At 39.5% G+C, this 24,489-nt stretch overlaps 3 protein-coding genes across 6 annotated transcripts; 1 reads left to right on the forward strand and 2 right to left on the reverse strand.

Moving 5' to 3' along the window:
* Positions 1-2,752: 2,752 nt before the first annotated feature.
* Positions 2,753-7,543, reverse strand: vps72a (vacuolar protein sorting 72 homolog a). The gene is made up of 6 exons (XM_085791520.1): positions 7,169-7,543; positions 5,849-6,001; positions 5,213-5,333; positions 4,873-5,049; positions 4,426-4,570; positions 2,753-3,967 (listed from the first exon to the last, which is right to left on the reverse strand). Exons 1-6 carry the CDS (start codon positions 7,283-7,285, stop codon positions 3,577-3,579), a joined length of 1,104 nt encoding a protein of 367 aa, XP_085647646.1. The 5' UTR covers positions 7,286-7,543; the 3' UTR covers positions 2,753-3,576.
* Positions 7,544-8,335: 792 nt separating this feature from the next.
* On the reverse strand, positions 8,336-13,603 carry LOC146978670 (leucine-rich repeat and immunoglobulin-like domain-containing nogo receptor-interacting protein 1). 4 transcript variants are annotated; one of them, XM_085791521.1, is made up of 3 exons: positions 13,288-13,603; positions 10,404-10,481; positions 8,336-10,266 (listed from the first exon to the last, which is right to left on the reverse strand). In XM_085791521.1, the coding sequence occupies exons 2-3, from the start codon at positions 10,455-10,457 to the stop codon at positions 8,425-8,427; spliced, it is 1,896 nt and encodes a 631-aa protein (XP_085647647.1). In that variant the 5' UTR covers positions 10,458-10,481; positions 13,288-13,603; the 3' UTR covers positions 8,336-8,424. The 4 variants fall into 4 exon arrangements, with proteins under 4 accessions (XP_085647647.1, XP_085647650.1, XP_085647648.1 ...); XM_085791524.1 differs by having other exon boundaries at positions 8,336-10,283; XM_085791522.1 differs by lacking the exon at positions 13,288-13,603 and having other exon boundaries at positions 10,404-10,637.
* A 3,427-nt stretch (positions 13,604-17,030) lies between these two features.
* LOC146978671 (cathepsin K-like) lies at positions 17,031-24,271 on the forward strand. The gene is made up of 8 exons (XM_085791526.1): positions 17,031-17,184; positions 19,025-19,145; positions 19,232-19,354; positions 21,708-21,860; positions 22,536-22,760; positions 22,981-23,146; positions 23,461-23,566; positions 23,698-24,271. Exons 2-8 carry the CDS (start codon positions 19,026-19,028, stop codon positions 23,795-23,797), a joined length of 993 nt encoding a protein of 330 aa, XP_085647652.1. The 5' UTR covers positions 17,031-17,184; position 19,025; the 3' UTR covers positions 23,798-24,271.
* The last annotated feature ends 218 nt before the right edge of the window (positions 24,272-24,489 follow it).

Here is a 24,489-nt window from a genome sequence, read left to right on the forward strand (position 1 = left end):
ACTGTTCAATTGGTACCATATGCACTGTGCACTATGTGGGAGACAAAGCTTTCAGTGTTCTGTTGTTGCAGATGATACGAGAAGTGTTGAAGCATTATTAAACTGCGAGTCTGCGACGCTTCTCAAAACACTTCTGGGCGAAATATTTCAGCTGCATATAGGCTATGTCTCATCCATCTATGCACCAGAGACACCGGCTCGGCCTGACACTGAATGCATCATCATCGCTTTAAGGGATAACTTGTTATTTTTTTTGAATTAATGTGTTGCACAGAGTGTGGGCAGCAGTCGCTTTCAAAGAGCAACTACTGAGGTTGATGGAATTGAAATGATTTCTTCTTTTTTTTCTTCCCCCCAATGGGGTTCCTGCTGTTTCTGCTGCGAATGTAAAGCGACACCTTTAGCAACTTAAAGCTTTTTTTTTTTTATTTATACATGCCTTTGTGCTGCATAGTCTTTTGAAATCTGTATCTTCTGACAATGAAGGCACCAGTGTGCTGAATATACAGCTTGACTTGGGGGCATCACTGTGAAATAATGTGGCAACAATGTGTAGATGACACTGCACAAACTGTGTGTACAGCCTGTGCTAAATTGTATTTTGGGTTTGGACAATTAGTCTTTGCTACACCCACGCTCCCTTTTTTTAGCCCTCGTTTCAGGGGCCGTTCATCCTCGTCTGTGTATTTTGTTTTCTCAAACTGCTTGTTCTACTCCACAGAACGCTGATGCTAGAATAACTAATGTTCCCGAAAAACCCAAACAAAACAATGAATCAGTTTGGTCATGTCAGTCTGAGGGTTTTTTTTTTCTTTGTCTGGTCGTCTGTCTTTCGGTGTTAATTTGCCGGGCAGACTGTCACGATTACTGCAAAGTACAATCAGTCTGTCCGTCAAGTCAGCAGATGACAAATACGGAGTGAGTGAGGTTGGTCGCCGGGCAGCCCACCAGACGGCCGCTCCGCCTCTGCTCTTCACATCGTCAGCTTTGTTTGCATCGTGACAGAGGCCGTCAGACTGCTTCCACTACAGTCAAGAGATCTTTAATAATGGCATCACCTCCTGCTATATGCTCATCTTTAGCGTGTGCTGGATTTTCTGAGATATCGACATATTTACTATTTTACACGGGAAAAATTAAACTTCGAAGTGTTCTGTAAAAAATTATGTCAAATATAAAATAAAAAAAATTGTCAATTAACAGCAACTACATTTTAAAAGTAAAAGGTAAACTGAAATGTTTGTCTCTAGCTTTTCAAACGTGAAGCTTTTCTTGGTCATTTATGATGGTAAACTGAATATTACAGGATTTCGGACAGTTGGTCAGACAAAACAAAGTCATGTGAAGACATATCCTTCAAATGAGCGTTTTAACTGTTAGACAAAACAATAAGCAGTTAACCATGGCAGATTAATCAATTATGAAAATAATTGGTAAATGAGGTCCTAGTTATTTTTACTATCTGACATGTTCCTGGGACTAATATACTCTTTGAGTTCAACCAACAGCATCTTCGCCTGCTTCTTCTGGACATAAGCCTGGACATAGTATTTTTTTTCTTTGCCACATTCCCTTTGTGAACATACTTCATACTTCATACTAAAGCTGCTTAGATTTAGTATGTATTGTGGATTTAGAACACGTCTAATATCAAAGACGTTCATCTTGAAATGAAACCTTGCTATTCTCGTTAAGTCTTTTCCCTTCAATCTACAAAACAGACTGCGTTCACAGAACATCTGAGGCATGTACAGTAGTTGGTACTGTAGTCGCTTAGCGAGCAGAGCAGACAAAAAGAGCTAATGAGGCTCAGGCATCAAAAGCCTAGTGACATCACCAACATCATCAGGACATTACAGGAACAGCAGGACAAAATCTTCTGGAAATGTCGGAGCCTTCTTGCAAAAAAATGTTTGCCTGAACCATCTGCTGGAGGCTCAGCTGACATGAAGCAGACACAAGAGAGTATCTGTACCTGAAACTCCACTGAAATTAAATGTTAGCTCCACCAGGCAGTCATGATGACATCACCATCCTCATCGATCAGCAGTCCCGTTATGATTGCCTTGAAAACAAGCCCTTATTTTTTTCTTCATGTTGTGACTTATTGTATTTCAGAAGTGTGATTTTACTTCTGAATATTTTACCAGCACTGGAGGATGTTTGAGTAAACATTCAACATGTTTTTCTTTCCCAGCAGACTATTATATTCAAATATAACAGAGACTGGCTGAAATGGCTAAAAGCTACTGGACACTGTGAAGACGAGTCTTTCTTTTTTATTGTATGAGGGGTCAAAGGTGCCGCGCTAGTCAAGTACCGATTAGTGTTCAGGGTTAGTTGCTCTGTGAATAAAGAAAGCCCAATTTAATGTCTAGAAGGATCAACACGACACTATCGTTCACTGTGACACTTGAGGCTGGAGCTCAAGCAATTTTCTGTTATTGACCATAAAAGAAAAAGCTTTCATAGCTTCACAATACACTCAAACATATTCAACCTCTTGTAGACAAACTGTCTGGCCTCCTGCAATAAAATAAAATTGACTGACATTATTCAATGTCTCATCTCTCCTGGTGTCTGGCAGTTGGTCAAAATCTGTATTAGAATTAGACTCAAAGTTAAGAAGTGGACATTAAAAGGACACTAAAAGGGAATGAAACATAGGTTTGCTGTCAGTAACACCAAAGTCTTTAATATTTCAATGCTTGCTGCACTGTTAGAAATTAACAATGAGGATTTTTTATGTTACGTGATTTCAGTGGAGTTGGAATGAAGGGTGAGAGTAAGGTTTGGCAAAATAAACCTTGAGTTAGTTCTGCTGACACCAAAAACCTCTGACTGTCTGGGGGGGATTCAAGCTGGATTTGAAGTCCTGAGGAGCATTTTCAGTGCAGTTTCACAAAGGACCTTGTAGTGTTGCTGTTGTTTCAGTGTTTGATGTTTGAGTGTTAGAGTTCACGAAAACAGAAAATATAAATTATTGAATGTTTGAATTATTTATTTTTTGTTGAGAAGTATGTACATTTGTAAAGACAAAAAACTATTGACAGTTTAAAAAAAAAAAGGTAAAAAAGAAAAAATAGCTGCCAATGTGCAGAGTCAAGTCTATTTTGAATTCCAAACCCAAGTTGTAGTTTTGCTTCCACTCAACCCGAGTTTGTAACGTGTTAACGTACACAACAAACTCTCATACACAAGAGACAACATAAGTACGACTTGTTTCACTGTTTAAAGGAACACTTCTGGTTTATCCAAAATTTGTTGTTGTACTTTTTGTGATTTCATTTTGCCCAGGCAAGGATGACACTGAAAATATTTGCAAAATATTGCTTTTCCTCACTTGACTCATAATTATCACAGCTACTGCTTAATCCCAAAATGTCTTTTTCTGTTAACTCATGGAGCCAGTTGCCAAGTTGTTTTGAAGAAATGGTAGCTGTGGTGGTGGTGGAAGCTTGACGAGTATGGTTTTCTCACATGTCACATTATCAAGTCAGTGTGCCTGAATTGAGAAATATTTGAGAAAAAAACACACAGAAAAACCTGTATCCAATTTTTTTTAAAGAAACTAACCTATGTTGCAACTGCGCTCTGCTTGACAACCATTTTCTGGCGAGCGCCTTTAGATGCGGAGGAGTCAAGTCCTGTCACCCCACCCGAAGTGTTGGGAAATCCGTGAGCAGCCACGTATTTACGGTACGCTTCCCGGATGATGCGGAAGGCCCGCGTGTTAGCGTAAGGTATATCAGTGACTGGGTCTCGGTACAGTGCGGCCTTGTGGGTGACGGGACAAACCTCCTGGACGGGAAGCTGAGGACTGGACTGCGCGCTGTGTGGAAAGGCCGCTTCGAAGGCCTCGTCGTCACTGAAGGTGATGTAGGTACGGGAGCACAGGCCTCCTGCGGCCTGCTGGGAGGGTGTGGTGGGATTTTGAGGCGCAGTCTGAGGAACATCCTGATCCAACCTTTGAAAAAGGATAAAATGTCAAAAATGCAATTTAGGCCACATCATCCGTCCTGGGTGAGGGATCCCTCCTCTGTTGCTCACCCTGAGGTTTCTCAGATTTTTCCCTGTTAAAAGGGTTTTCTATGGAGTTTTTCCTCAGTCGATGTGAGGGTCTAAGGGCAGAGGATGTTGTTACGATGCCATGTAAAGCCCTTTGAGACAAACTGTTTGTAAAAACAGGCCATATAAATAAAATTGACTTGCCTTGCTTTGTCATCATATGGCAATAGTTTATACGCTTGGTTATACATCACTCTAAAAAATGATTAAATACCTCAGGGTGATGATTTAAAATAAATATTTTCCACCTGATCAGATTACTTGTCATAAATACAAAATTGTACAGCAAATACTGGTTCAGTGACGTATGTAAACTATCTGCATAGCATGAGACAATCCAGTAAGGCTCATACTCACCCCTCAACATCTACATTTTCTTCTTTGAGGACTGAGTGAGAGACAAGGGGCATCAGGACTGAATGGTAACGGATGGTTGGTCCTTCAAACCGTCGCTTCTTGTGGACTTGTTTCTTCTTGTCTGCCTCCAGACGCTCATAGTTCTCTGCACAGACAAAACCGTGTGAGTGGGGACACCATCATTTTATGTTTGCTGTCATTAAGTGAAGCAGCTGGAGACAACTTGAGACAATATATATGTAAATAAACCCGTCCAGCTAAGTCATAATTTCAGAGCAACTACAATAACTTTATGCATCTCCATAAAAAAGGGGGAACCGAAGTCAGGCAGATATGATCATATTAGTCATCACTATAACAATCTGTATACAGAAGCTCAAGCACTATAATATTGTATTGAAGATGCAGACGATTCTGGTGCCAGTAACTCGACCGACATGAACTCACCGAGTGATCGGATGTTGATCTCAGCTGTTATCTTGGCCTCGGCCAGCAGTTCTTCCTGGGTAAGAGGCCGGTCTCGATGAGCACCTCTCCTTCTCCGAGGGGCATCCTGACGCTCTTGTAGGCGCAGATTGGTCTTTCGGGTGTGTTCACTAGTCGACTGTCGCACAGACTTCCGAGCTAAACAGTCAAGATATACAGTTCAAACAAACTCATGTTAAAACTATTAATTTACTAGAACACCCAACCTTCATCATGATGGGCTTGTTTCATGGTGGTGTTGCGTAATAAAATAATTTGAGAGAACAGTGCAGTTTCAGTGGGAGGGTTGTAATAAACTTACTCTCGCTAAAATCTTGGAATTCTTGTGGAATCCTCCTTTTGAGCTCCACTTTAGTTTTCTCGGTTTTCTTCTGTTCCTCTGAGGGTCTTTTTGGTTTGGGTTTTGCCACTTTAATAGGTTCCTTTGGATTCAACAAAGATAAAAGTTACACGTGTAACGAATCCAAAAAAAATTAAGTCCACACTTCCCTTACAGCAATTTACAAGAGTTTGTGACCATTATGTGACTTGACTCTACAGTGGGGAGGCAGAGCTAAATGAAATATCATTCTGCTGTGGCATCCACAGTAAAAAAGCAGCTTGTAAGGGTTTCATGCGTGGAGTTGACTCAATATAAACCGGGTTCAAAAGCACACATGCTGAGAAAAAATATTTCACAGGATGATGCAGAGAATAAATAAAGTGGCTAAAAGCTAATAAATATGTCTTTTTTTGTGTGAAAAAAAAAATTTCTATGCTCATTCCATGGGAAAGAAATGCTCTTACTGTAGGTCAAAATAACCCAGAATTTTATGCCACGGTGTCTTTTAAAAGGTCTCTTGGGTATGAGTGCAAACTCACGAACATAATTAAATTCACTTTTTTAATGCTGAGACCTGCTCCAGAGTCTGACAGCTGCAGAAATGACTTTCACTACCTTATAAGCTTTAGTGACAACTCGACTTTTCCGCCGAGGCGCATCCTCCTCCTGGTCGCTGTCTGGCTCATCTCCCTCATCGATGTCAAAGTCGCTGTCCACCTCGTCCTCTGTGTCTGAATGTTCTCCATGATACTCATCATCCCCCGATTCCTGAAAGGACACAAAAGACACAATTATTTAACCTAAAATGACTGAAATATGATTAATGGACATTACAGAAATAGACACAAAACCATAGACTGTAAAAAAAAAAACAGATTCTTAATTAGCAGTAATTTCAGCATTACTACACACTGCGATGCAACTTATACTGTGCATGAGAGACAACTTATCAATTAATTTAATTGTAATATTAAAATATTGCTACACAATATTGTACCTAAGATTAGCATTTAAATTAAAGTGTGTGAACAGAGATAGAGACAGTGCCAGCAGAAATGACTGTGGCATCTCAGGATTTGTTTGTAATTTTTTATTAATCTAGCTACTCTTGTCAAACTCAGCTGAGACTAACGTCAGAACTGCCAGCGCTTCCACTGCCAAATCCCCCTACACAAGTTGACCCTTCACCCAGCAGCTGTTTAAAATTAGCAAGACTGTTAATTGTGGAAACCAATCAACAGCTTAAAATGCAAGCCTAAAATGAGGATGCTGGTATATCAAAAATTAGCATGTTATGTTCTCACACACAATACAGCTTGAAGCCTTTAATCTGCTGCCTCTCTTCTCTTTTTGGACCTGATGCAAAAAAGGATTGGCACTCTCTCATCTAGTCTGCACAGATTTGCTAGAAAGATGTTGCAAGAAGGGATGAGCCAGGATATTTTAGGGTTGTGGTCAGATATATACAAAGACGGTAAATAGAGTATCTTTGATGTATATGCCGTTGGCATGGTGATGTTGATGACCAGAGCTGCTGCTAGCCTGGGTTTTGTTAGTGTCACTTGAGGTTTTTTTTGGAGTTTAATTAACAATGAATAATAAATTAGTCCCGGTGCACAAAACAGTTCCATACGTCCATATTTGACATTACTGCAAAATATATTTTAATGTGTTTCTCCTTTACTTCGTGAAATAAAAATGATAACATTGGCTTAACTATCAGACAGGTTACATGCATCATTCATAAATTGTGATTTTAAGGTTGATATGTCGATAAAAAGTGAATAAAATAAATATGTTCGTAGTTCTCAGGTGCAGACCACCCAATATTTTACAATTTAACAACACGTCCCTATTGCGCTATTATGACTAACTCTAGCTAGCCGGGAGCTAATGCTAACTGAGTGTATTGTATCCGTCCGTTTGATTACTCACATCGTTAAAGCCTCCGTATGTAGTCTTGTAAAACTCATCCTCTTCTTCAGCATCCAGGAGTTTGGACATGCGGTTCCCCGCAGTCTTTCTGGGTTCCCGGCCGACTACCAGACTCATGGCTGTTTATTTCTAAACAATGATAACTTACGTGGGTACGTAGCTGGTAGCTAGTGTTGTGCTAACCCGTATGGACTACAATGCTCTTTTTTTTACGTCGTCGTCACTCACTATGCTCCCTCGGTTATATGCCTTTACCCATGTTTAAATTCATTTTGAAAACGATTTAATTTCCGACCAATATCACAATATAACGTTAGTACGATGAAATTACAACACAGCTAGGGCTAGCCGCTGCTACTCACTGCTTTCTGGAAGCTAACTAGCACATCCGGGTTAGGCGATGTACTTCCGGGCTACGGGCAGAGGCCACTTTCAAAATAAAATGGCTCTGAACTTTGTTTGTACATTTAGATTTCTGATTTTTGTATGCTATCATATTGCTTTTTTTCACTGTAGGGAGTACCCGTATCATGAAAATTTACATCACAGAGATTCAAACTGTGGATTAGACTAGCCTTGTTAGCCAAACATTAACATAGGCATACACAAACATATTGGTGAAATATTAAAGCCTTATGATATCTCAGACATGGGCAGATTAAAACTAAAACTGTTTCTCTGCCCAATTGTGGCTCTTCATTTGCTTCTATAGCCTAGTATGTATTCAGTGTTCCTATGATTTTTTTAAGGTTTTTAAGATTTTTTTTAAATGACCACAGTTAAAAAATATTCACACTAGCCTATATAGCCGTGCTGTGTGTAGCCCATGTATAGCTATGTAGCTTATGTCAGTTTTGGACTGTGAGTCACTGAAAAAAGGACAACAAAATACACAAAATTACATTCTTGAAACCACAACAATTTTATTTTATGCTGCTTTTTGAAAGAAATTGATGACGTGATTTATTGGAGAATAAGAAACAAGCACACATACACTCATTAAAAATATGACAGTATCAGAATACTGGCAAAACATGTATTTATCAAATTAAGTTGAATAGAAATGACATGCTATATAGCTTAACATTACTAATAATAATCTGTTGTATATTTTTTTCATTTTCACTAAGGTGTTTGCCATAATGCTCATATTTGTATGAAATATTAATTGCAGGCTCTGAACTATTCTAATTGTGACTATGTCTAGAAATTGGGACTTTAATTTCTTTAAAATTGAAAATAGATATTCCAATTAGTCATATTAGCTTCATGGTGAATCTGCTTGTCTCCGTATTGCCTGTGCCTCCCTTATTATTCGACATGGCACCTCGTGGTACATATGCAATCGTGGCTGTGTGCTTTATTTGTCCTTTGCTCTTACTCCAGAAGAACATGAAAATGAAACAAATGCTCACAGAGCTGAAAAATGAAAGAAACCCAATTGTGGCTGCTACTAGTAACGTCTTGACATCAAATGGGAGTTGCTGATTTCCATTCACACCCGGAGAGGCAGATGGAAAGGCAAACCAACCTTTAAGATGGAACGGGTTTTTAGAAGACGGTGGAAAGGCTCGGACATGGAGGCTGACAGGAAGGCTGTCATTTCCTGCTGCATTAGATGCCACACAGAGATAAGTGCCACTGTCTTGAGGCTGAGCATAACGAACCTCCAATGAGCCATTAGAGAGAGCCCATATTCTACCAATAGCTGATAAAGGTCTTAACTGTGGGTTTAGCCAGTTTACAGATGGCAAAGGGTCCCCTTCTGCATTGCAATAAAACATCACCGTGTGTCCCTGATCTACTGTCACTCCTTGAGGTTTGCGGTTGAGGATTCGGGGCTGGCGACAGGTGAGCAGACTTGGTAGCTCAACTTCAGAGATGTCAAGAAAATTCTCCCAGCCCTGCAGCTCGACCGAGGTCGTGCAGGTCGGTGACTGTCCACCAAAGTCCAGGTACGGGCGTCTTCGCACCACCCACAGCAAACGGCAGTCACATGCCAGTGGGTTGTTATCAAGTCCCAGAGTTTTCAGGGTGTCCACTGATTGAAAAGCACCCGCCTCGAGTGCAGTGAGAAGGTTTCGAGATACATTCAGCAATTTGAAATGTGTTAAACCCCTGAATGCCCCGATTTCAATGCCTAACAATGATCCCCCAACCAGATGGAGCTCTTGGAGCCGTAGCAAGTCTCCAAGCTGGTTCCCATGAATGTAAGTGATGGGATTGAAGGAAAGGTCCAGGTACACAAGGTATACGAGATGATGCAAAGGAATGTAGGGGACAGCACTGAGGTTGCAGTGTCTAATGGTGAGGGATGTAAGATTTAGGCCAAAGAGGCTGTTTCCTGACAGTGTCTCCAGCCAGGGGCAATGAGAAATGACGAGTTCTTTGAGGTGCACTAGATGATGAAAAGAATAGTTTGGCAGTGTGGTGAGGCCCAGTCGGTGAAAATGAAGGCTTCTGAGTACGCTGAGCTGTGTGAGCGCCTCTGTTGGCACCGCAGTAAGGTTGCAGCCATCAAGGTGAAGCTCTTGTAGACTGGTCAGTCCGGCAAATGCTTGATTAGAGATGAAAACTAAGTCATTATCTGCTGCTTTCATACACTGAAGGGCTGTCAGGTCATGGAAGGTAAAATCTAAGAAAACAAGAAGCTCATTGCTGCTTATGTCCAGTAACTGCAGGTTTGGTAATCCAGAAAACGCTCCCACAGGAATAATCTTCAGGTGATTGCGGGCAAGACGAAGAGTAACCAGACTTTGCAAGCCACGAAAGGCCCCCAGTTCAATCACTGCTAGGAAGTTGTCACTTAGATCCAAGTCTAAAAGTTGTGTTAAAGTCGGGAACTGCTGATGCACCAGAGTCTTTATGTTATTATGAGTTAGGTTTAGTAGTTTAACATCTTGTGAGAGATTGTTAGGCAGCGTGTTAAGTTGGCTATGAGAGCAATTCACCTCCAGCAGCTCAGGGTTGCAGCGACACGACTGTGGACACGGCCGATGAGTTTCAGATGTTAATGCCACCCCTGTGGCCAGCAAGTAGAAAAATCCCCAGCAAAGCCGTTGGTGGATGACAATCCCCTCAAACATCTGGTGGGATGCCTGCATGTGTGAGAAGACTGTAAGGACATCACATAAGGAAAATGTAAGACATTAACAACAAAGCTGACAGTGTTTAGATGTCACCTTTCACATTAATCTTACGTAACTGTGAATAATTGTCTTATTCTTTTTCTTACCTCTTGGGTAAAAGGAAGTAGCTTTTCATAACCAGACAGCTGCTGATGGAGCATCCCGTCTTCACAGACTCACAAATACTGAAGAAAAGATGAGACAGAGAGAAAAGCAGGCTGTCAAATGTTGCTCATCTTTGTCAGACTTTGATTTAAGTTTGTACTTGTATTGATTGCAGCACTGCAGTTATCGTAGATGACAAGCTGCAGAGGTACAGCCCATCATCACACAAAGTCTCAGACAAGAGCTCTCTAGATTTTATACCTTTGTGAGTTTTCACTTTGTTCTATCCATCCATTGTAATTTCTTCTTTCTGTGAACTATTTTCTAACTTCTATTGTGATTTTCTTGATCATCTAGTAACTGAGCCACCTTTATTCACAAGCCATGAGATGCAGCTGAAAGATCCTAGTAAGTAGACCACAGAGCTGAGGATATTGTTATTACACTAGCAAAACTCTTCCATGCTGAGGTTGATGTTTTTTGCAGCGATTGTACAAAATAATGCTGCTGGCACCGCAAAAATGCAAACATCATCACTAAACGTCAACAAACAAACTACTTGCAGACAGGAAGGGAGCAGGTTTAAGACGAGGCTCCAACATTTCCAGTGAAGATGTTGGTTTTGTAGCTGGTGTGTGAGACTGTGTAGCCTGAGTTCTTAGGACTGAAGTAAGATGGATCTACATTTGAGCTCTATACACCTCTAAACACCACTTTCAATCCACTGTAGACCTTTATGAGACCAACAGAAAGTCAAGGTGCTTATCTCCTGTATGACTGTGAACCATACAACTTTCTGCATGACTTCAGTTGGTGTCCATCAGATACTAAAACAAGTGTTAAACTGTCACTGTACAGCCAAGCTGCTGCACTGTGCCTCCAAGACGCCATGCACCGTCCTGTGGATAGTTTTATTCTAACTTGACAGCTCCACCTGGAATAGATAAAATAAAATGCAAGAGCAGGTTGTCAGTTCCACCCCTTCTTTTTAGTTTATTTATGCAGTTGAAGGCAGAGAGTGTAAACCTGCACCACATGAGCCACATGGACATAAATGCTCAATTATCTGGAGGTCCTGAATCATTGTAAACATCATCTGTCTTTGGGCAAATTGTAACTGTCATATCCTCAGCATTTATTACAGTATTTGATATTTTTGTTTATGATGCTGTTCTGATGAGTCTGAAAACAGATTGCAGGTTGATTTAAAAGACTCTTTGGCATTTTGGAGTATATTGTGCATCTTTCAGGGCATGTAGAGTCACTCAGCTGGAAAGTAATGTGGACTTCGAGGTTAACTACTTCTCATAGCATATGTTGTTTCTCTTAGAGACAACCACACCTTTTGTTTTTCATTAGATGACCGTTTCATAATGTGTTCAGAACCCTTCAGGCAGAGATCATATTGCTTTTCTTGTACTATTTCATTTCATTTAGCATTATTTCATTTAAGGAGAGAAAGACCACCAATACAAATATCTTTGCAGCCTATTTATTTAATATTTTGAAGGGTTATATTGCACATATTGCTGGTCTTATCTATTTTTGGTCAAAAATGTGGCCACGTCAACAAAATGAAACAATGTTTTATTCATCTTTTAAACCTGTTTCATCTCAATATTTTTCTCAAACAAAATAACAAGCTGGCTAAATTGTATATTTTATTTTTACTTATTATTTACAGGTTACATTTTGCTGATGCTAGAAGAAAATAAGGTTCATTTCTTGTTGTTTTAAACACACTCTCACATTTTCTAAAACCTGTACCAACAATAATAGCAGCAATATTTGCTGTTTAATGTTAAGACTATGTAGAGAACCACTACAAATAACATTTGATCATCTATTTTTATTTGAACAGTTGCTTAAACCACCAGTAGGTAGCGACAAGCACAGAAATACATCAGTTAGAAATGTGGGGATGCTGTCAGTGTGCAGGCATTTTTTTTAACAATGCATGAAAAAATAATGTAATGGTAAAACTGCTATCATCACATTGTCATCTGTAATGACACAAGTCTCAAAATTCACTTATACTGTATGTGATCATGTCATGTAAGCATGGAAACAGATGGCTTTTCTTAGGAAGACATGAGGTAGCAAAAAAACTATGTCTTTAAAAAATCATAAGGGGGCCTCAGAGCTCATAAAAAAGAAAAGAAAAAAAAGTGTAACTTGCTGAAATGCGCTGCTCAAATTCCCAAGAGACCGAAGGAAAAACAACAACACCTTCTGGTGCGATGCCACCCTCTGCTTTGGCAGCTCTCCTCACACATTGTTGTGTTGAAGGATGCGACACTGTAGAGAATGTGCAAAAAAGGATGGAGGGGGAAAAAGACAGTGGGATACATGATACATCAGATCCATCTGTGACATTTTCTGCAGAAATCTGTGATCATAAATGTAGAATATCAAATCAATCGTTTATTGCATGCCTTTTCTTGTCCCTGAAAACGAATTTATTCTATATTTAATATTAGACATCCCTGAATGACGTTATACTTTTAAACTTGTGGTTGCCTGGGGAACTTGGTCTCAAAATTTCAGCAAGCAAACACACCAGAGTGAAGGAGCTTAAAATGATCTCTTGTGTTTTCCAGGTGGCAATTCTCTGTTGGCACATATTTTTATGGACCTTGGGAGTACAGTCTGACTGCTGGTGATGACAGCAACTCCCCAGAGCGGTGAATGATGGAGGCTGATTCCTCTTGAACTCCTCTGGATACGCACATGCCGGAGAGTGAAAATAGTGTGCAGAGATGCAATTGCAGTCATTTACTGTGACAGCCTCAATAGCTCAGATACAAAAAGGGAGGCGATGTAAAAGTCACAGAAATTACAGTGATTTGTGAGTAGAGAAAAAGAAAATTAAGCATTGTAACTCACCATCTCTTCAGTCTGGAGCGCTGGTCATTGTCATGGCTTCATTTTCAAATTTTCATTGAAAAATAAAACACACAGGAGTACATTTACAAGTGTAGTTTTCTTTCACTGAAATTATGTCTTCATTCAAGTGTAGAGACTTTAAAGTTCAAAAATACATCCAAATGAAACCTGTAATGTGAGAGAAACAGAGAGACGTGTCACAACGAGAGAGCTTCATCCTCTTATTCAGATTTTTTAGACTCCAGCGTAACCGCGTTGCTGCAGCTCAGTTCCCCTGTTGCTTCGCTCTCCGCATGGCAACAGCAACCTCGCTCTGGACAGACGCTTGAGTGCTCTGTGCATGCTGGGGGATTATATGCAGTAGCTTCTGGACTCCATCCAGCACTATGCTCTAGATGACAGGAGGCAGCCACAGGTCAGCCAAATGCAGAGATTTAGGAGTGACAACAGATGGGAATGATTTTATGCACTGACACTTAAAGGAGTATCTTTTAATCTCTCGTTTTCTCCGAGCTATTTAGAAGTTGGATCCCCATCTATTGTTTTTGCTTGTAAATCCATGGTCTGCACTGAATAAAGGGTGGTGCTTTGGGGTAAAAATAACAACAGTCAGATAAAAGTTGTCAGACGTATTACTATTATTGGACTATTAGTATGAGTAACTCCATCACAACTGATCTGTCAGTCCTATTGTGTCAATCCTGAAAACCTGAATAGGTGTAATTAGTTCACCTGAAACAGACAAAATTATTGGACATGAAACTTTGCAGGTGTGTAGTGGACATCAAAGTGCTGAGTTCAAAGCTGGGGGTGGTCAGACCTATTTTAGTCATGTAAAAACTTAGTAATGTGTAATAATGTAGTAGTAATTATAATGTAGTGGTAATATACTCAGTACCTCCTGGGTCGTCATAGCAGCTGTGATCCCATCATAAGATGGTCTGTAGTTTCTGTCCAAGTGACTTTGTTTTGTCCTTGTATTTACCTTTAAGTTAACTGACTATTCACTGGCACTTTAAGTGAAACTTGTGTAGTTTCACTTCAATATTTAATAGTTTTTCTGATCAATTTCAATTTAACAGCAGTTAGATAGTTAAACAAACTGAGGCTTTATTGTTTGTAATTACAGAGCCAGAAATAAAAGATATAAGCACAGTTTCTGGATTGGCTCTGTGGCTATAGAGAAAACTTGTGCAGGTCCTAGTAGATTTATCTAAAAGCAATACAATATCACATGCCACAGTGTGTGTGTCTGTGTCAGTGCCAGACTCTCCACTCCATATATTCCCTACTTTTTGGTCATGTGAATCTCATGCCATCGCATGAGTATTGTGGTTTTACAACAGCATCACCTTCGCATCGTCACAACAGTTTTGCAACGTTAAATTTAAAAGTGGTCCTGACCGCAGTGTGGTCCTCGAAAATGACAATAGTTCTCCAATTGTTTATAGGTAGTGATGCTGTTTGTTGTACATGTTAAATTATGTACTTTGAATGTTTGTTGCTATAATTCAGCAGGTTACACTGCAAATCATGTTGACAGTGTATTAAAATCTGGTTTCACGTGCCCTTTTTCATCCTTGACTTGCGCATCCATAGGTTTCACAGTCCTGAAACAACCCGATGTTTCTCTTGACATCAAACTCTCAGCTCTTCGTGTCGCCTGTGAAACAAGAGAGGAAAGTCTAAATGTCTTGAGACAAGGGGTTGAGAATGGTCAACTTAAATGTCATATGTCAACTTAGATTATATAAATAATGGTGTAAGACATAATATAATTAATTAATGATCATATCTATAAAGGATGACACTGCAAAAACTGTAAATATATGAATCTGTCATGTCTTCATTGGCTCCATTTGCTCTAAATCAATTCTCTTCAATTATATAATTGGTGTTTTTAGACACATCAGCTGATTCAATTCAAAATTAGCTACACGGTAAATCTATGTCAGGTTTCAATATGAAGATGTGGGTGGTTACATCTTCTTTGATGCATTTGACAGAAAGATGCTTTTCTTTCCCCCTCTGTGATTGAATATCATCCCACGTCTCTGAGAGACTTGAATAATTGGCTCCCAAGTATAACGAGTGTACATTCATTTGTGAATTTCTGTACTCTTTGTGTTTACACCCACACCGATCGGCATGTTAGTTCTATTATTCAAGCACTTTGTTTGTTTAATTAACAAACATGCGCCTCAGATTCAATGAAAGTTCAATTAATGGTAAAAAAAAACAAAAAAAACAATGAGTTTTCTGAATAGAGCTGTCCTCCTCTCTGCTTCGCTGCAGGATTATGTGGTGTGCTGACCCAAAGGATGACCACCACAGAGGAAGACCGGGTGCTGAGTCAGGAACTCACCATCTGGTACCTCAGGGAACCTGCACTCATCAGCGAATCTCCGTCCAACCCCGGATTCAGGAAGAGAAAGATCAGAGATGGACGCCAATTACAGCCTCGGCCAAATCAGAGCTCCACGTTGCATAATATGCTCCTGTCCTTTTATTATCATAATGTTGCGTCATTATTAATCCCTGCTGTGATGACTGCTGTGATGTTTTTGGTTCCCTGTCTTTATTAGATGGATTGAATGAAAAAGATGACTGGATATTAGGGGATATGTATGTATGATAATTATCTATTTGTTTTGTTGCTGAGAATTGGATGAGAAAATCAATAACACTGTCATGCCTGTGTGTGTGGTAGCCTAATTAATACTGTGAAATGCTACAACCAGCAGATGGATCGCTCAGTTTAGCTTATCTTTTTAGCTTAGCCTAGGTTAGCATTAGGACTGAAAACAGAAGGAAACAGCAGTTTAGGTTTGTCCCAAAGTAACACAATTAGTGAAGTCCTCTAACTCTCTAATACGATTTGTAGGAGCGTCTCTAAACAGCGGCACAGGATAGGAATCTATGTGTTGTCATGGTTACTGTGTTAATGAATTTTGCTTAACACACTTGGATAAAACCTACTTGACTACAAAACAACAGGCCAAGAAATAGTCCAGTACTGGATGTAGTCAGTTAGATTTGATTTCCTTTGTGCAGAGGATGTTTCCTCAGCTGTTTCCATCTTATTGATACACTGCTAGATCAAAAGAAAGTATGGAGTAACACATTTACAGCTTGTGATCACAGTATGCTACATGTTAACCATAATTATACACACATTAAAGGCACTTTTTCAGCACTGTCACTGCTGTATGTCTGATCCTATAGAAATCAACTTAAAGTGAACTAGGCCTATAACCTTTGATACTGAAACCTGTACACCACAGCCGCTCACAAAACAGGAAATAGGCTACATCAAATGGCAGCATACATGAACGACTCCCTAACAACTGCATTATAAGACTTTTAATCACGATATATCTTCCTCTGATGGCTCAACCTTATTGTCTGACACTGACAGAAATAAACAATGTGTCAGTGTCGCCTATTGTTGAAGTGTTGATTATAAATCAGAAAATAACAATAGGCTATACTATGGAATTAAAAAAAGAAAATTACTACAAATGACCTCGAGTTTTATGATCACAACTTATCCTGACATTAGTTTAATGATTTCTAAATGTCCAAAATGTTTGTTTGTATTGTTTTGTTGTTTTTTCTCACTTGTAGCTATTGTTTCTCCACCAGTTTCATTTACATCTGTCATGTTACTTTTGTGACTTCCACCTCTCGTACTGGAGGCGTGTTTTGGGCAACTGCAGATGCCTGTAAATTAGACTCACATGATGAGTCAGAGAGCAGATGCACTGAAAAAAAACACTGAGTATTAAAGGAAACTATACTTCCTCTTTTATGTGAGAAGGTTGTCGGTCGGTTGAACACGGGTGCACTCTCTTCCTGGGACAAGAATAACCCTGCTGCTGATTATTCTGCAACGAGGTAAACGTTTTATTTGCTGGAGTGAATTTGTTGATTTGTTGCTCTACTGATTTTCTGCTGAGTGTGTCGATGCCAAATGCCTGTCACAGTCAATGTTGTGCAGTGTGTGTGTATGAATAACAGCGCAGAAGAGATTTGTATAGAGTAAGAGAGGAGAAGAGATTCCAGTCAAACGGGTTTTAACTTCTCCTTTTTTAAAGAGAAAGAGAAGAAAAACTGAGAAGCTGACAGATTAAGTAAAAAAAGAGACCGGCAACATTTCTGACTCTTAACTTTGACGTGAAGGTTTCACAGCCTTTCCCATATGAACTGGCACCTTTGACTTTATGTTATTGTTGCATGCAGTGCACCATGTTGTCGGTTTAGTTTTGTTTAGCTTAGCTCAACTGCGTTGTGTACATATGAAAATGGAGTCTTAAATCTTAAATTGTGCAGAGACTAACTTTAGGGGTTACATCCTATGTTACATCCTATACTATGTACTGTGTGATCAATTTGTAAAAAAAGAAGTTTTAAAATCTCTTTGTGTTTTATTGGAAGATTTTTCATGTGCCTGTTTTTCCACAATGTTTGTGATTTTGCTAAATTTATGCAAAATTAGAGCAGAAAGTTATTGTTTTGATTAATGCTGACCTGTCTGAAGGGCCATAGATACAGTATATTGTTATTTAGCTGGATGTTTTCTGAATATTCTAGGCTCAATATGTTTAAGTGCAGAGACTTGACCTGGGACTGAGGGGGCTGGAGCCCGAGCAACAGAGGCCAGGTGGCGAATAAGGGAAGGTGCAGGAGAATGGAGGTCATATAGAGTGGAGGGGCTGATCCAGGGCTTTAGAGGGAATAAGACTGATGAGTAGAGGCCAGATCCAAATGCAGGTATAAACTGGTTGGTGGCTGAAGACCGGAGGGTTTAGGATCAGGCTGAGGCACAGAGGAAAGAAACAGGTGTAAACTAAAAAGGTTCACAAACATGAGAAAAACTCAAGGGCGTCACCAGCCCCAGTATATATGAGCTGTGCCTCAGTATAAATGTCATAGGCAATACACTTTAATGCTTGAAGAATAAGCAAAGGCAGTTCAGACCATAGGCGCAGATCCCGTGGGTTCTCCAGAGCTTGAGCACCCACTGAAACGGCTGAGCAGCCACTGGGGGCAGACTTTATTTTGACTCACCGATTGGAACCGGTACCTATTTGATTGGATCTTGGATATAAAACATAAATTGTATAGTTCAGACTGAGTTGTGCCCCAGTAGAGCTTAATGGCTAGCAACTCTTGATAAGATACAAAACAAAAAAACTGGGCCGACGGTTTGTAACCTGTGTTTCCTGAACAATCTGACGGAGCGGTAGAAAAGGTGTTTGTAGTTCACTGAGGTTATGGCATGTAGGTGTGTCACTCTCCACGATCAGGTACTGTCAGGGAGCCACGCCCACTGCACAAAAAACAAACAAACAAACAAAGAGAGCACAGAGATATTCCTACCAGGGATGGGACCTACAACCACCACCATAAGGCCAACAAAAATTGTTTCCGCATTTGCCAGCCAGGATTGTTCAACATTTATTGTTGTTACGCATACTGTAATTTTCTCATGTGGCTCAAATCATAACATTTCTGTAAAACAAATGGCTTTAACCTTCCTAATGTAATTAAAATCATTTAAAAATGCACCTCCCAAGTAATCAGAAGAAGCAAGAATGACATCTTCACATGGATAGGAGGAGAGTTTACTGTCAAATCAGGACAAACAGCCTCATAATTAAAATGTTACAATTAACTGAGGAATGTTTTTCTGAGGGTGAAAAATCTACTCTTGTTTTTTCCCCCCTCTTTGCAGGATGCACATTTTGTATGTGGTGCTGCTTTTGGCCTTCCTGGTCCTTGGCCACTCTGCATCTATTTTAGATAAGATGTGGGAAGAGTGGAAAATCGAACATCACAAGGTTTATGATAATCAGGTAGGACCTCTGTGTCTCTGTCGTTACACACACGATCTAACCCACCCCAAAGGTCAGTGGGATCACAGTCAGTGTTTTGGTTTCAGACGGAGATGGTGTACAGGAGAGCAGTGTGGCAGAAGAACTTGGTCCTGGTGCTGAGACACAACCAGGAGGCATCAGTAGGGAAACACAACTTCACTCTGGGCATGAACCACCTGGCAGACATGGTAGGATCCTGCTCCAACACATACAGCAGCTCTTGGTTTTAAGTTTCTGTTGCTGAGGAAACAGACTCTCATTACGCCTCAGTTTTGCAATATGACTGTTGTGAAATTTCTCAAAACTTAAACTTTGACCGTTTCATTTTGACTCACATAAATTGTTCTTGTAACTACAAAAAAATACATAGAAGGCTTATTTTCACCTCTTTCACTAACTTGGTGTTTAGTGAAATTCCAGGTCCCAGTTTACCCCTTTGACCTGCTTTGAGATCAGTTTTTCTGATTTTGACGATGGATTTCAACCATTCACCATTACAGTTACACCAGAGCAAAATGATTAAAATACAAAGAAAAAAAGAAAAGAAAAAAATCACAATCTTTTATTTGCATTTTTATGAGCTTCGGGTTGAATTTCCCTGCAAAGTAAAATCTAACAGACTGGAACTTTTCCTTTTATCTTATTTTTATTCCTTTTATCAATTTATAGTTCACTTCTCTCTTCCTGCAATAAAGCAGATACCTGTTTTGATCTTGTAGAATGAATTTTATGTTGATTAAATACCAATAGTAAACTAGATTATTGTTTGATTTTCTGTGCTATAACTATAGAACCTACTTTTGTTGGTGTTCAAGACATTAGTATTACTGCCAAATCAATCTCCATCTGACGAACCAGAGTGGAGTTTGTTTAGGACCAAAATGTATCAGAGAGACCTCTACTGGTTACAGACTATCTTCACCCTCACATATCACTGCACTCCCAGGATCTCTGCAGGACGAGACATCATTGCCTAAAGTGCATTCACACTCACTGACCTTTGCAGGTGCAAGATGGTGGACCGACCGAAACTGCTAATATGCGTTTAAACCTGCAGCATGTTGGCTTAATTTAAACCCTGACCTATAGAGCTGCTTTAATCTTCCTTTACACAATGTGATTAATTTAATCCTGTGTAGGCTGCACCAATCTGGTTATATGACCTACTGTACATGCAGGAATAAGGCTAACAAAAGTTACGATTTTGATAAAACACTGTCTGTAAAATATTCACAAATACAGTTAGAGGTGCATTTTGCCTTATCACTTAAAAAAAGGACTCCAAAGTTAATCATCTTCAAACAATAGCACTATATCAGCTGAATACAAAAAATATAATAATCATGTATTGTATAAACAAAAGAAAAACAAAGAAAAAATTCTGATCATGTGTCCTATCAATTTCACGTTGATTGCACTATTGATTGTAGTATCCGTGAAGAAACTATTCAAGACAATAGAAACAAGTTACAATTTATTACGTAGGCCTAAATATTTAGAAAAACAGAGGAACTTTGTTTATTGTGCAGCTGAGAAATTGAATTTCCTTCGGGATAAATAAAGTATCTATCTATCTATCTATCTATCTATCTATCTATCTATCTATCTATCTATCTATCTATCTATCTATCTATCTATCTATCTATCTATCTATCTATCTATCTATCTATCTTTCTAACGAGTGCAAGTTTTAAAATGCCATAAATATCCCTTCACACATGTGTCCCTTCTCCCTGGTGAATGTCTGTCTCTCAGTCCCTACAGTATCAAAAAAGTATGGTCGTTGTTTACGTAATATTACCACCATCAACTGAAGTATGAATAGAAACATACTGATCATTGTGTATTAAAAAATATACAGTCATTAAAACAAACACGTTATTGTATGTCATGTTGCAGTGTGGTCTGGTCTCTGTTCAGGCCACTGCTTCACCTGAGTGTAGGAATGAAGGTTTTGTAAGGAAGATAAACCAGGGAGGGAGGGAGGGAGGGAGGATTTCTATCTTATTTAATTTTGGAGCCTGAAGACGGCAGGAAACCTGAGGAGTGGATCCCTGTGTGGGAGTGACGTAGGAACTCTGCGGGAAACTGGCAACAGTGTTTGGGACACTCTGGAGTTTTTGGCCTCTAGTCAGAAATCCCCAGAGAAGGACAGTGTGCTGTACTTGAAAATGAATTTGACTGTGCGTGCTCTCTCTCTCTCTTTCTGTTGAAAGCTGAAGTTGAAATTTTGATAAGAATCGGAGGAAGTTGTGGTTAATCTTTTAATTGTTTGCTGGTGTCAATGATACTGAGGGAAAACACATCAAAAATAAAACCTTGACAGGAGATTCATGGGAGGAAGGTGAAACCATTAACGCGGATGATGATCCTTTCTGACCATAAACAGAGATGATTCAGTAAAAAGTGATCCAAAGAGAACGAGGCTGTAAACTCAAGATGGACTTTCAGCACAGTGACATGTGAGTCCTTGAACTGCTTGGACACTGGACATTGTAATGTTTCTATTACGGTACATGTGTCTTTTATTTTCTATTATAGACAGCTGAGGAGATCAATGAGAAGATGAATGGCTTGAAGCTGGAGGAGCCTGTCCATTTCACAAACTACTCTTTTAAGGAAGTGAGCGACTCATCGATACCTCAGAGTGTGGACTGGAGGAAGAGCGGCATGGTCAGTCCTGTCCAAGACCAAGTAAGATCGACTTCTTTAAGATGGTTAATTAGTTATCAATAAGCATAAGGACATTATAGCATTTGCTACTTTGCTTGCCTGCCGAAGGATTTTGTTGCACTGGAAATCCCCCAAACCACCCAGCACCTCCTTATGGATGAGTGACCTTATGCTCCATTTAAGTCTTGAAAAGATCAAATACACACTTAGAGGGTCGAAAAACCTATTTTATTCCACCTGGAGCCCAGTAATGTCTTTCATAAACAAACTTAAAACTCTCCCCGATAACTCATGAATCCACTGGTACTATATCCTGAAGGGTGATGCATGATGTTGCACAGCAAACACAGCCTCCTCATTTATTCTCAAACTTGATACTTAAACTTAATTTCTTCATATATGTTGAATGATACCTTTACCTGTCAAGATCATAACCTTTATTTATTTATATACTTATTTAATTCTCTTGAAATGGGATGCACCCGATGTTGCAGGGGTGGGTGGGTTGGGTGGGGGTGTTTGTTTGTATATGTGTTCTGAGAAAAATCAAAAATGTTGTCTTTCTATATTACTGTCTCTTTGTACCTTGTTTTCAATAAAAAGATAGTTGAAAAAAAAGATGGTTAATTAGCACAACCCCAATGAAAAATCAGTGGTACTGAGGCTCAGTAATGTCTCCCCTTTGTGTTTTTAAAGGGCCTATGTGGCTCCTGCTGGGCCTTCAGCTCTATGGGAGCTCTTGAGGCGCAGATGAAGAAACAGACAGGTGTCCTCATTCCCTTGAGTCCACAGAACCTGGTGGACTGCAGCATCAGCGATGGAAACCTTGGCTGCAGAGGAGGGTACATCTCCAAAGCCTTCAAATACGTCATCCGCAACAACGGCGTCGACTCAGAGAAATCTTACCCCTATGAACACCAGGTTGATAAAGCATGAAGGAGCATTTTCTCTCTCCTTGTTTCTTTCTTTCATTGTTTTAATGACAGTGTATTTCCACCTTGGCACTGCAGTGAACCAGTGACACTCTCATTTAAACAGGGAAAAATATGATGAAGATAGATATTATTCATACACTGTATTTCTGGTTTAGAAAGATAATATTAATGGAATAATAAATAATGATTATTGTTTCTGTTTGTAGGATGGTAAATGTCGCTACTCTGTGAAGGGAAAGGCTGGTCACTGCTCTAATTACCACATCATTCCACAAGGAGATGAGAGGGCTCTGCAGGCCGTGGTGGCATCGGTAGGACCTGTCGCCGTGGCCGTGAATGCCATGCTGCCGTCTTTCCATCAATACAGAGGAGGTGAGGACAAAGGTCTCCTGAATGTGGAAATATGAGACAAATATGTATGTAAACTTGTGTTGTGTACAAAGCTAGCATACTATGGTATTTATTTTAGTAAACTGTGTCTCCCTCTATTTTTCTTGGAAGGTTCCAGGAGTAAAAAACAAAATCGGTAGCCTATGCAATTGATTTTAGATTACATCTAGATGACAGATTACAGCTGATAGACTGCAACACAGGAGCTCTGTTCACTCATCAAAAGCTACACAAGAAAAATAAGCAAGCGTCAGGCATTTTCTCAGCCACTGTTACTAACCCTGTGGATGTTTTAGGTTTATATAGCGCCCCTGACTGCAACCCAAGGTTTACAAATCACGCCGTCTTGGTTGTGGGCTATGGCACAGACAGAGGACAGGACTACTGGCTCGTGAAAAACAGGTGAACTTGTCTTTTTTTGGCTGCATAGTTAAAGAAATGTTCTGTCCTGTTACCCTACGCGTGCAAAGACATTCACATGTTTGAACAAACGTAGATGATGTTTTGTTTTTTTGTTTTTTTTGTGGTTGCAGTTGGGGAACTCAGTGGGGAGAGGAAGGTTTCATTCGACTTGCAAGGAACAAGCACAATCTCTGTGGCATCGCCAGTTTTGCCATCTACCCAACACTGTGACTCATCACCTCAGAAGAATTTATCTATCCAGATGTTTGTGGTGTTTGTTTTTAACACAGAAACTACAGGTGCTGTCAAAAAATAATAGAATAAAAGTTGTATTCAAGGAGTTTTTAAAATGTTATTTCACAAAATCTAGTTATTTGCTGAGGTTGACTTTCACAATATTGTTTTGATTTATGAACAAGAGATTGCTTGGTATGTACCTTTAAAAATGTTTTGTAATTTGACACTGCATTATTTGATGTGTTAATGTAAATATTAATATTGTCAAAATGTATTTAATGTATGAATAAACCTCTTGATGATAATGTTTAAAAAAAAATCTGATGTAAAATATTTCTTATTTGTTGTACTTACAATTTCTATTAACTTTTTTATTCATATTATTTCCCTTGTCCGTCCTCAAGTCACCAAAGTTTTCTTCAAGTGTTGTAATTTATTTGTGTTTAGTGAAGTTCAAAGAGTGGTGCAAAGACCGGTTTTAAAGTGTGTCTGTTGTTGTAAAACTTAAATGAACACAATGAACATTAAAGCAGAAGTGAGCGATCCGGTCGTTTTGGCTAATGCTGCGTTCCAGGCAGGTTTTTGAAATCGTAAATTACAGCTTCAAGTCACAACTTACGACTTTGTAGCGTTTCAGGCAACCCACTCGTGTTTTTCCGACCTGTTTTACCTGTGAAAGTCACTAT

This window comes from Trachurus japonicus, chromosome 11 (genome assembly GCF_045865225.1).
Source record: "Trachurus japonicus isolate A0001 chromosome 11, Traja_1.0".
NCBI classification, from domain to species: domain Eukaryota; kingdom Metazoa; phylum Chordata; class Actinopteri; order Carangiformes; family Carangidae; genus Trachurus; species Trachurus japonicus.